This window comes from Leucoraja erinacea, chromosome 6, assembly GCF_028641065.1.
Source record: "Leucoraja erinacea ecotype New England chromosome 6, Leri_hhj_1, whole genome shotgun sequence".
Classification (NCBI taxonomy): domain Eukaryota; kingdom Metazoa; phylum Chordata; class Chondrichthyes; order Rajiformes; family Rajidae; genus Leucoraja; species Leucoraja erinaceus.
Window position 1 is genome coordinate 80,845,374 of NC_073382.1, and position 12,074 is coordinate 80,857,447.

A 12,074-nucleotide genomic window follows, 5' to 3' on the forward strand; every position below is an offset into this window, starting at 1 on the left:
GACACAAAATGCCGGAGTAATTCAGTGGGTCAGGCAGAATCTCTGGAGAGAAGGAATGCGCATCCACATATTCAGCTCCCAGCTCTGATCCCCTTTCAGCCAAACTACGTGATATCTTGAAGACAGTCCCTATTACATTCAAGGAGGTGCTGGGTGTCCTAAGATGTATGAAGGTAGATCAATCTCATGGGGCTGATCAGATATATCCAAGGACACAGTGGGAAGCTAGGGAAGAAATTGCAGGAGTATTGGCTGAGATATAGGAATCCTCATTAGACATGGGTGAGGTACCCGAAGACTGAAGGGTGGCAAATATTATGCATCTATTTAGGAATGGCTGCAAGGAAAAGCCTGGGAACTATAGACCTGTAAGCCTAACATCTGTGGTAGGAAAGTTATTGTATTTTCTGAGTGATAACATAAACATTCATTTTGAACGATAGATATAGTCAGCATGGTTTTGGCTTTGGCAGGTCCTGTCACATAGATTTGATTGAGCTTTTTGAAGGACCGGGAAGGTGATGAAGGCAGGCCCATTGAAGTAATCTATATGGACTACAAGGTTCCGAATGGTAGGCTGCTCTGGAATGTTAGATCGCATTGGATCTGTGGAGAGTTAGCTAACTGGATACAGAATTTGCTTCGAGGTAGGATCCAGAGGGTGATTTGTTGAAGGTTGCATTTTGGACTTGAAGCCTGTGACCAGTGGTGTGTCTCAGTGATTGGTGCTGGACCTATTGCTATTTGTTATCTATATCAATGACTTGGATGAGAATGGCGGCATGATTAATAAGTTTGCAGATTATAGTAAAATAGGGGGTGTCAAATGCAGTGAAGGTGGTTATCAAAAGTACAACGAGATCTTGATCATTTGAGCAAATGGTCTGAGGAATGGTAAATGGAATTTAATTAAGATAAGTGTAAGGTGCTGTGTTTTAGGAAGTTGAACCAGGTCAGGACATTTAGAGTGAAAGGCAGGGCCCTTTGGAGTATTGTGGAGCAGCAGGATTAAAGAGTACAAGCGAATAGCTCCTGCAAATGGCTTCACAGTTAGAAAGGGTGGTGAAGAATGTTTTTGGCACACTGACCTTCAGCAGACAGGGTAAACACAAAATGATGGAATAACTCAGCGGGACAGGCAGCATCTCTGGAGAGAAGGAATGGGTGACGTTTCAGGTCGAGACCCTTCTTCGGACCTGAACGGTCACCCATTCCTTATCTCCAGAGATGCTGACTGTCCCGCTGAGTTACTCCAGCATTTTGTGTCTACCTTTGATTTAAACCAGACCTGCAGTTCTTTCCTACACATTTCCTTCAGCAGATAGGGAATTGAATACAGAATTTGGGACATGTTATCATGTTACAGCTACCTTATGCTACATTACATTATGTTACAGTTGTATAAGATGCTGGTGAAAGGTATTCTGTTCAGTTTTGGTCACTCGGCCTAGCATGCAAATATTAAGGAGAATCCAAAGAGATTTTGTAAGTACATTATAAGATAATGAGAAAATAAGTACATTAAGGGGAAAAAGGCTAACTTGAGATAGAATAGAGATCTTCATAAACCAAAGTGCTCATCTATATATGGGACCATAGTTTAGTTTAATTTAGTTTAGCTTTGTAAATTCTTATTGTCACGTGTACCGAGGTACAATTAAAAAACAATTGTTGTGTGCCATGCAGTCAGCAAAAACTATACATGATTCCAATCAAGCCGTCCACAGTGTACAGATACGGGATAAAGAGAATAATGTTTAGTGCTAGACAAAGTCCAGTAAAGTCTGATTAAAGGTAGGCTGACTGTCTCCAATTATGTAGATAGTAGGTCAGAATCACTCTCAAGTTGGTGATATGATGGTTCAGTGGCCTGATAATGGCTGGGAAGAAACTGTCCTTGAATCGGCAGTTATGCCTTTTCAAACTTCTGCACGTCTTACCTGATAGTAGAAGGGAGAAGAGGGGGTGACTGGGATGAGGCTTATCCATGATTATGTTCGTGGCCTTACCGAGGCAGCGTGAAGCATAGATGGAGTCAATGGAAGGTAGGTTGGTTTGTGTGATAGTCTGGGCTGCGTCTACAAATAGGATCCTCAATTAATATTTTTCCTTAGATTTTACCATGGGAAAGACATGAAAACTGGGGAAATTGAGAAAGTCAATGGCATTGTCTTAAGCATAGTAGGTATTGCAGTCGAGAAGATGCTAGATGTTCTAAAATGTATGAAGGTGGATACATCTCCAAGGCCTGATTAGGTAGAGCGACGAAAGCTATGGGAAGCTAGTGCTTAGAATGGTTTAGTGAAATATTGACCAGTGAAATTCCTTGTATGTTGCAAAACATATTTGGCAAATAAAATCTGATTCTGGTTTAGAGTCATAACCAATAACTACCAGTATGACCATTGACTTCTCTAACTTCAAGTAACCCTTGCTTTCCCTCTCTCTCCATCCCTCCTCCTTCCCAGTTCTCCGACCAGTCTTACTGTCTCCGACTACATTTTATCTGTTTGCTTTGTTGTTACATTCTCCCAGCTAACAATGGTCTATTCTACATGTTTCTTGATCACCATTACCTTTATCCTAAATTCACACAACCTCCTTATCTATGTATCTCCCTCTCCCCTGATGTCTGAAGAAGGGTCTCGACCCGAAACGTCACCCAGTTCTTCTCTCCAGAGATGCTGCCTGTCCCGCTGAGTTACTCCAGCATCTTTTTTCCCATGGTGGAAATGTCAAAGATTAAGATGCATTTTGTGTCTATCTCCAATGTTGATAACGTTGGGTTGGCCTCTAATTGATGAATTCAAAGTTGAGGCCATAGGGTTTCTCCACATGCTGGACATCTCTACGCGGGCACGCAATGCAAACTCCGATGCGAACGGCGGCATGAAGGCAGCGCTCTGATTGGTCGGTGAATCATTAATATTCTGTTAGCAGCCCCTCCCCTCCTCATTAATAGCCATTATGTGGCGGTGGCTCATTAGTATTCAATTTCCACTCCCTCCCCCTTCATTAATAGTCACTATGTGGCCATGGCTCATTAATATTCCGTTTCCAGCCCCTCCCCTCATTACTAGTCATCATGCGGCGGTGGCTTATTAATAATCCGTTGTCACCCCCTCATTAATATTCATTACGCAGCAAGGGATCATTAACATTCAGTTCAACCCTATTACTATTCATTATGCGGCCGCGACTCATTAATATTCCGATTCCAGCCCTTCATTAATGTTAATTCCGCGGCCGGGGCTGATGAATATGGATGACGCGGCCGTGCGTGCGTGGTGACGCTGAGTGTCGCGGGTGGCTGGGTCCGGCCCCACCTGTCATGGCGGTCGCGGCGCGCTGCCGGTTGCCGGGTCTAGTGGACGTGGGAAGCGCCGCCGTGCGCTGGCGGCCACCGTGGGCCCTCACCGCTGGTAAGCTGCGACACACACCGGGCGGTAGCTCGGTGGAGGAGGCCTGTGGTCCACACAGGTGCAGCGGCTCACCAACATTGTTTACACCCCCCTCCTGCCCCTCATCCCATCCCATGCAGAGTTAACAGAGGGATTGGTGCTTCTTTCGGGCCGCCTCTCCCCTCCAGGGACAGAGTAACAGCGGCACAGGCAGCATCTCTCTCTGCACAGGAGGAATGGGGGACATTTCGGGCCCCTTCAGACTGAGAGTCCGGGGAGACTTCAATAAACATAGAGAATAGTGAAAGGCCTGGACAGAGTGGATGTGGAGAGGATGTTTCCACTATTGAGAGAGTCTAGGACCAGAGGTCACAGCTTCAGGATTAAAGAACTTTCCTTTAGGAAGGAAATGAGGAGGAATTTCTTTCGTCAGAGGGTGGTGAATCTGTGGAATTCTTTGCCACAGGAGGTCAACTCAACGAGATTCTTCATTAGTGTGGATGTCAGGGGTTATGGGGAGAAGGCAGGAAAATGGGGTTAAGAGGGAGAGGTAGATTAGCCTTGATTTAATGGCAGAGTAGACTTGATGGGCTAAATGGCCTAATTCTGCTCCTATCACTTACAACCTTATGAAAGGGAAACGAGAGATATAGACGGTGATGTAGAGAGAAAGAACGAACAAATGAATGAAAGATAATCAAAAAAAGGCACCGAGACCAAGTGTAGGCTTGGCAATTGTGTCGCTGCGCACCTCCGCTCAGTCCACCTAAACCAACCTGATCTCCCGGTTGCTAAACACTTTAACTCCCCCTCCCATTCCCACACTGACATTTCTGTCCTGGGCCTCCTCCACTGTCACAGTGAGGCCCAGCGCAAATTGGAGGAACAAAACCTCATATGTATTACCCCAGCAGCATGAATATTAACTTCTCTAACTTCAAGTAACCTCTCTCTCTCCATCTCTTCCCCCCCTTCCCAGTTCTCCGACTAGTCTGACTGTCCATGTTTACATTTTATATCTTTGTTTTGTTACTGTCTCCTAGCGAACAATGATCTGTTCTACATGTTCCTTGATCACTATCCCCTTTGTCTCATTTTCACACCTTGCACCTCCTTATCTCGATCTCCCCCTCCCCTGACTCGGTGTGAAGAAGGGTCTTGACCTGAAACGTCACCCATTGCTTCTATCCAGAGATGCTACCTGTCCCACATAATTTTGTGTATCTTGTAAGCTGTGCTTTTGGTGAAAACGAGTACAGATGGTACAGGAGTGCAAATGGTGCAGGAGTATGATTTGCTCATATTGGCGGTCAGTGATGTCCTGGGAGGCGTGCTTGTCATGAAATACTTCACACATGACCATCTTGGGATTCAAGGCAAATCATTGCGTTTGTCAGAGATTACATCAAAAAAGCTTTAAAAATCTGGATAATTCATCTATAAAATAATTACCTTGAAAAATTGCTAGTTCTCATTGGTGAACCTTAGTGTAGCTCTCTGTTACATCTTAACTTCTTTTCGTGTCCATCCTGTTCCAAATGTTGACCTCGCTGACATCGACCGTCCTGAAAAGGTCATGTAAGCTTTCGGCGACAATCAGTAGTGGCCATCACTTGTCGCAATAGATGATGGTGGTAGCAGAATTCGCTCAGGATACTTCCAGTTTCCAGCCCCGCAACGTGGATGCTTCTGATATGGGGCCACATCTTAACTGAAGGATTGTGATACCTTCTGCTTTCATACATTAGTTTTGTGCCCAACCAAACATTGACAGGTTGCTATTTTTGATAACTAAGTTCAGGCTTTTAGATGCTTATCACCCAGCATCAATTTTCTTGTATGGAACAAATTGCTTATCGTTTCGAACAATAAAGCACGGAAACGGGACTTTTGACCCATCTTGCCGAGAAGCGGGGAGGGGGTGTGTGAGGCAGAGGGTGTGTGAGGAAGGGGAGTGTGAGGCGGGGGGGGTTTGTGAGGGGGGCGTGTCCTAGAGCCGGGGGAGGAGGACGGCTTCATGCGGGGACTGGGGGAGGGGGGGGGACGTCCTGCAGCCCGGGGAGGGGGACGTCCTACAGCTGGGGGAAGTGGGATGGCTTCTGTCGGGGGCCGGTGGGGAGAGCGTCCTGCAGCCGGGGGAGGGGGACAGCTTCTGGTGGGGGGCTGTCGGGGTCGGTGGGGGAGGGGGGAGCGTCCTGCAGCCGGGGAGGAGGGCGGCTTTAGGCGGGGCCTACCTTGGGATGGGGGGGAAGCACTGCTGTGGCCTACCACTGCCGTAGCCTAATGCTGCCTACCCCTGCCACTGCTGTGGCCTACCGCCACTACTGCCTACCCATGCCACTACCATGGCCTTACTGCTGCCGCTGCCGTGGCTTACCGCTGCCATGGCCTACCGCTGCCATGGTTACCGCTGCCGTGGCTTACCGCTGTGTGGCGGGTTGGGAGGGTTGTAGTTTATTTTTCTTCCATGTAAACTTTTCCAGTAGCATCCTCGTCCTAACCATCCTGTGGCTGCTATTCATTCAGTTTCTTCAGTGTGAGTTTATTTAAAGAAATGTTTATTTCAGAAACTGCTTTAATCTATTGTTCAATTGAGTTCATTTCTTGGAGATGGTATAATTCTTTCTAGTATTTTTTTGCACGCTCTGCCTGAAGTCTAATCTCTCAGCTATTGGCATCTTACCTCTTCTATCATATATTTTGGAACGATTATTAGTACTATCTTTAGCAAAATTGACAGAGAAACACTGTTGCGTATAGAACGTGACTGGTTGCAAAACTTATTTTATGTGACCTTGTGTGTTGGGTCTGTGGAGAAAGAGGCAGCTGCCTAAATCTGATACAGGACCCTTCCCTGAAGAGTATCACCTTAACGGGCCATATGAGGCATGACAGAATTTGCAGGCCAGTATAGCCATTATAATAGTGAGTACGGAAGGTGATATGGAGAAGCCACAAGGGAACATGAACAAGCTGAGTGATAGGATCAAAACGTGGCAGGTAAAATACATTTACAAAAATGTTAAGTTATCCACTTTAGTCTGTGAAGTGGGCGCATGTGCGGAGCTCTTCTAGTGTGTGCGCATGCGCAGGACACTTCTAGAGTTCTAGACATTTCCGGTGTGCGCATGCGCAGGACATTTCCGGAGTGTGCGCATGTGCGAAGTATTTCGGGCGGGAAAAGCCTGCGGAATCAGCCATGTTTGCCAGACGTTTCTGAGGTTGTGTATTGCAGAAATAAGTTGCTTAAAGCTTAAATAAAGTTAAGTTAATTACGAGTAGTGAAAGTTTCATTTATCTCACAACAATCTAAGCAACATATCTTCAGAAGTCAAACAGTCCGACTTGGGATGGAGAAGCTACTGAAACCACAACGCTTGGATCTGGATCCCAACTCACCTGCTGCTGCAAAGAATTGGAAGCACTGGCTTTGCATACTAAATAACTTCTTTGATGAGTGTGGCAATGATGCACCAGTCAGACTCAAAACATTAATAAGCTTTGTCTCTTCTGATGTATATGATTACATAGAGGAATGTACAATTTATGATTCTGCGATTGATGTACTAAGCAAACTCTTCGTTAAGACACCCAACGTGATATTCTCGCTACTCGGAAACAAAAACCTGGTGAGTCACTTGATGAATTTTTACAAGAACTTCAAAGACTTAGTAAAGACTGTGCCTTCAAAGCAGTTACGGCTGATCAATATCGACAGGAAGTTATTCGAGACTCTTATCAATGGTTTGGCATCGCCTAACAGAGACTATTAGAACACAAAACCTTGGATTTACAGTCAGCTTACAATCAAGCTTACTCTTTAGACTTGGCTCAGAAAAATTCAGATGCTTATGACTCATCTAATGTGTATTCTGCTGCAACTACTACAAAAGAATTTCACCCACGTACTAATATGGAGCAAACGGAAACAATTTCTACTGATAAAGGTGCCCTTGCTGCAGCATATAATTATTCAAAAAGGAACTGTTACTTTTGCGGGGGTAATATTCATAAGAGAGAGACATGTCCTGCTCGAGAGGCAACTTGTAATAGTTGTGGCAAGAAGGGACATTATTCTAGAGTATGCAAGTCCAAAGCAACAACTAAAAGTGTGACTGCTGCCATATACACACCTTCTTTATGTGCAATTACAGCTGCATTTCCTCAGAGCTTGTCTCATGCAGCTACAACGGTATCCATTAATGGCCATACACTTAATGTATTACTTGATTCTGGCAGTTCAGAAAGTTTTATAAGTGAACAAGTTGTGTCCCGACTAAATCTAACTATAATTCCTTCAAATAGAGAAATCTCGATGGCTCTGACAACTCTCAATACTCAAATTATAGGATCTTGTATTGTAGACTTTATTCTGAACAAAACTAGCTATAAATCTGTATGTCTTGGTATTTTGAAAAATTTGTGTAGCGATATAATTCTAGGTCAGGATTTCCAGAAACTGCACAGATCACTTCAAATAATGTATGAAGGAACTATGCCTGATCTTGTATTGTCAAAGCCACCAGTATTGTGTGGTCTTTCTGCTGCATCTGTTGAATGTCCTTCATTATTCACTAATTTATCCTCCAAGTGCAAGCCAATTGCTACAAAATCAAGACATTTTAGTAAAGATGATAGGAACTTTATCAACACAGAAGTAACTAATCTTTTACAAGAGGGGATTATAGAACGCAGTTCTTCCCCTTGGAGGGCACAAGTTGTCGTGGTTAAGGACCCCTTGGAGAGACATAGAAAGAGACTCTGCATTGATTACTCTCAAACTATAAACCAGTTCACGGAGCTTGATGCATATCCATTACCTCGAATAGAAGAGATTATCAATACATTAGCTAAGTATAAGATATTCTCTACTTTTGACTTAAAAAGTGCTTACTATCAAATTCCTCTGAAGGAATCAGAGAAGAAATACACTGCGTTTGAAGCAAATGGGAAATTATATCACTACTGCAGAGTTCCTTTTGGGGTAACTAATGTCGTGGCTGTTTTTCAGAGAGAGATGGACAAACTTGTTGAACAGGAAAACCTTAAAGATACTTTCCCTCATCTTGATAATATAACTATTACAGGAAAAGACCAAACTGAACATGATGAAAATGTACAACAGTTTTTAGATGTTGTACATTCTAAAAATCTAACATTAAATGAGGCTAAGTCAATAACATCAGTATCATCAATTAATATTTTTGAATATTGGGTTGGAAATGATATAATCAAGCCTGATCCAGAAAGACTCCGCCCACTCCAAGAGATACCTGTTCCAGCAACATTAAACTCTCTACGAAGGGTTCTTGGGATGTTTGCATATTATGCTAAATGGATACCAAATTTTTCTGACAAAATTCAACCTTTGATTAGAGCGAAATCTTTCCCCCTTGACTCTACAGCAATTGGTGCCTTTACTTCTTTAAGGAAACAATTGGAATCTGCGACATTGCACGCCATCGATGAGGATCTCCCCTTTGTTGTTGAATGTGATGCCTCTGATTTAGCAGTATCAGCTACATTAAATCAAGGAGGACGACCAGTGGCTTTCATGTCTCGTACTCTCCAAGGTAGTGAATTGCACTACCCATCCGTCGAAAAGGAAGCTACAGCAATTATTGAAGCAGTGAGGAAATTGAGTCATTTCCTTGCTCGCCAGCACTTCACTTTGATAACAGATCAGCGTTCAGTGGTTTTTATGCTGGATAATCGGAAACGAACGAAGATTAAAAATAGTAAAATTCATGAATGGAGGATTGAATTATCCGCATATAGTTATTCAATTGAGTACCGCCCTGGTAAGGATAATGTTGCTCCGGACACATTAACTCGAGCATTTTGTGCCTCTGTTCATTCTTCTGCACTCACTGATCTTCACAATGGGCTGTGTCATCCTGGAGTCACTCGTTTGTTACACTATGTTCGTTCCAAAAATTTACCTTTCTCTACAGAAGATGTGAAGATGACGTGTGCTTCATGTAGAATCTGTGCTGAATTAAAACCAAGGTTCTTCCGTCCTGAAGAAGGAAGATTGATCAAAGCTACTCAACCTATGGAACGTTTGAGTATTGACTTCAAAGGGCCTTTACCATCCTCCTCTCAAAATGTTTATATACTTACCTTAGTTGACGAATATTCGAGGTTTCCATTTGCCTTTCCTTGTCCAAATATTTCAGCTGCTATGGTTATCAAATGTTTAGATCAACTGTTTTCATTCTGTGGATTTCCAAGTTACATACATTCTGATAGGGACACCTCATTCATGTCAAAAGATTTAAAGGACTACCTTTCTAAGAGAGGAATTGCAACAAGTAAAACAACACCATACCATCCTATTGGAAATGGTCAGGTTGAGAGGTATAACGGAATCATTTGGAAAGCAGTGAAACTGGCTTTAAAGTCGAATGATATACCAGATCAGCAGTGGGAATGTGTTCTACCAGATGCATTACACTCCATCAGATCTCTACTGTTAACTGCTACCAATACTACTCCACACGAGCGGTTCTTTAACTTCAAATGGCGTTCTTCTAGTGGTATTTCTCTGCCATCATGGTTGACGAGCCCTGGGCCAGTGTTGCTTCGTCGGTATGTCCGATTGAATAAGAATGAACCTTTTGTTGATGAAGTTGAACTGACTGATGTCAACCCTTCTTATGCAACTATCAAGTATCGGGATGGACGTCAGTCAACTGTCTCACTTCGTGACCTTGCACCATGTCCATCTTCTCCATCAGCTCCGTCACTTCCTGATAACACTAATCGAGAACTTCCTCCGTCAGCTCCGTCGCTTCTTGATAACACTAATCGGGAATTTCCTCCAACACTTCCAGCATCCTCTATGGAAACTTTTACAAGAAATTCTAAAATTGAAAATCTAAATAACAATATGAGTGAAGTTGATGACCAAGCAATATATCTACCCCCAGCTATTGAAACACCGGTATCTCCTGAGGCTCCAGTGCTGCGACGGTCATCAAGACGTATTAAACCTCCTGACCGTCTCAACTTATAAATAGGAGGGGAGAATGAAGTGGGCGCATGTGCGGAGCTCTTCTAGTGTGTGCGCATGCGCAGGACATTTCTAGAGTGTGCGCATGCGCAGGACATTTCCGGAGTGTGCGCATGTGCGAAGTATTTCGGGCGGGAAAAGCCTGCGGAATCAGCCATGTTTGCCAAACGTTTCTGAGGTTGTGTATTGCAGAAATAAGTTGCTTAAAGCTTAAATAAAGTTAAGTTAATTACGAGTAATGAAAGTTTCATTTATCTCACAACAGTCTGTGTGGCAAAAAAGTGTATTTCGTAAAAGATACAATACGGTACGATAAAACTTTATTTATCTCCGGAGGGAAATTGGCCTGCCAACAGTCACGACACACACAAGGTACACGAAAAAGTTGAAATTAAAACTCAATTAAAAGTGAAAAAAAAGAATAACACAAGTGACTGTAGCCTGGCTGCCATGTGCACAGCGCCTTCACCGGAACAAATGAACAAAGAAACACAGACTTATCCCCTGAGCAGAGGATTCTTAAACTAGAGTGCCCACCCCCCAAACACTGGGTTCCCCTTTTGTTCTCCCACCATTCCTCACAGTGGCCCCCCCCAAGCCGGGTCCTCCGTTGTTCTTCACAGTGGTCTCCCCCCACGTTGGGTCCCCATTGCTCTTCCCCGCTCCCCCCACCCCCCTCCCCTCACACTCATTGTATCGTTAATGTTCAAAGGGACTTAGATATGGTTGTACACTAGTTGCTAAAGACCAGAACGCAACTCAGAGGATAAGTTACATTAGCCGTTTTTTTAGATGATCTGAATGCAGGAATAAGAATATTTTATTGCTATTATGTAGAACATATTGAGACTGTATTATGTAAAATCGTGGTCTCCAAAAAATAGGTGAAGTGAAGATAGATACAAAAAGCTGGTCAGGCAGCATCTCTGGAGAAAAAGAATAGTTGACGTTTCGGGACGAGACCCGTTCTTCAGACTGAGAGTCAGAGGAAAGGGAAACGAGAGATATAGACAGTCATATAGAGATATAGAACAAATGAATGAAAGGTATGCAAAAAATGTAACAATGATAAAAGGAACCGGCCATTGTTAGCTGTGGCCTAGGTGAAAATGAGTTACAGGCAATGAGACTCAACAAGACGGCTTTGAAGCTTGTACAACAACTTGGGTGGGGGGACAGAGTGAGGGGATGCAAGGGTTACTTGAAGTTAGAGAAATCAAAATTCATACTGCTGGGTTGTATGCTGCCCAAGCGAAAGATTGACTAGACTAGTTCCAATTGCATCATGAGGAAGATTTGAGGCGACCTGACCTCTATTTCCTAGAGTTTAGAAGAAAAAAAAAGGATACATTTTTTACACAATCTCCTCTATTTCTTATTCCTCCTCAGTATATTTTTAACAGGATTGAAAGGTCATATTCAGTGAAGTTGTCTCAGTTGGCTGCAGTGTTCACAGCAAGCTACATAGTTTCAGGACAAGGGGCCACTCCAAGAATGTTTAAGTATCAACAGAGCAATGAAATTCTTACTTAGATCACAGAACAGTACACAGGAACAGGCCCTTCAGCCCACAATATTCATGCCGACCAAGATGCCAGGTTAAACAAATCACTTTGGTCAGCAAGTGATCCATTTTCCTCCATATCCGTGTGCCTATC

The 12,074-nt window shown here is 43.5% G+C and overlaps 1 protein-coding gene across 1 annotated transcript in view; it reads left to right on the forward strand.

Moving 5' to 3' along the window:
- The first annotated feature begins 3,250 nt into the window (after positions 1 to 3,250).
- Positions 3,251 to 12,074, forward strand: part of LOC129698329 (palmitoyl-protein thioesterase ABHD10, mitochondrial-like) — a 33,897-nt gene continuing 25,073 nt past the window's right edge. Inside the window, exon 1 of the mRNA XM_055637412.1 lies at positions 3,251 to 3,422. Coding sequence (XP_055493387.1) covers positions 3,266 to 3,422 — 157 coding nt within the window. The 5' untranslated portion in view covers positions 3,251 to 3,265. The remainder of the gene's footprint in view (positions 3,423 to 12,074) is intronic.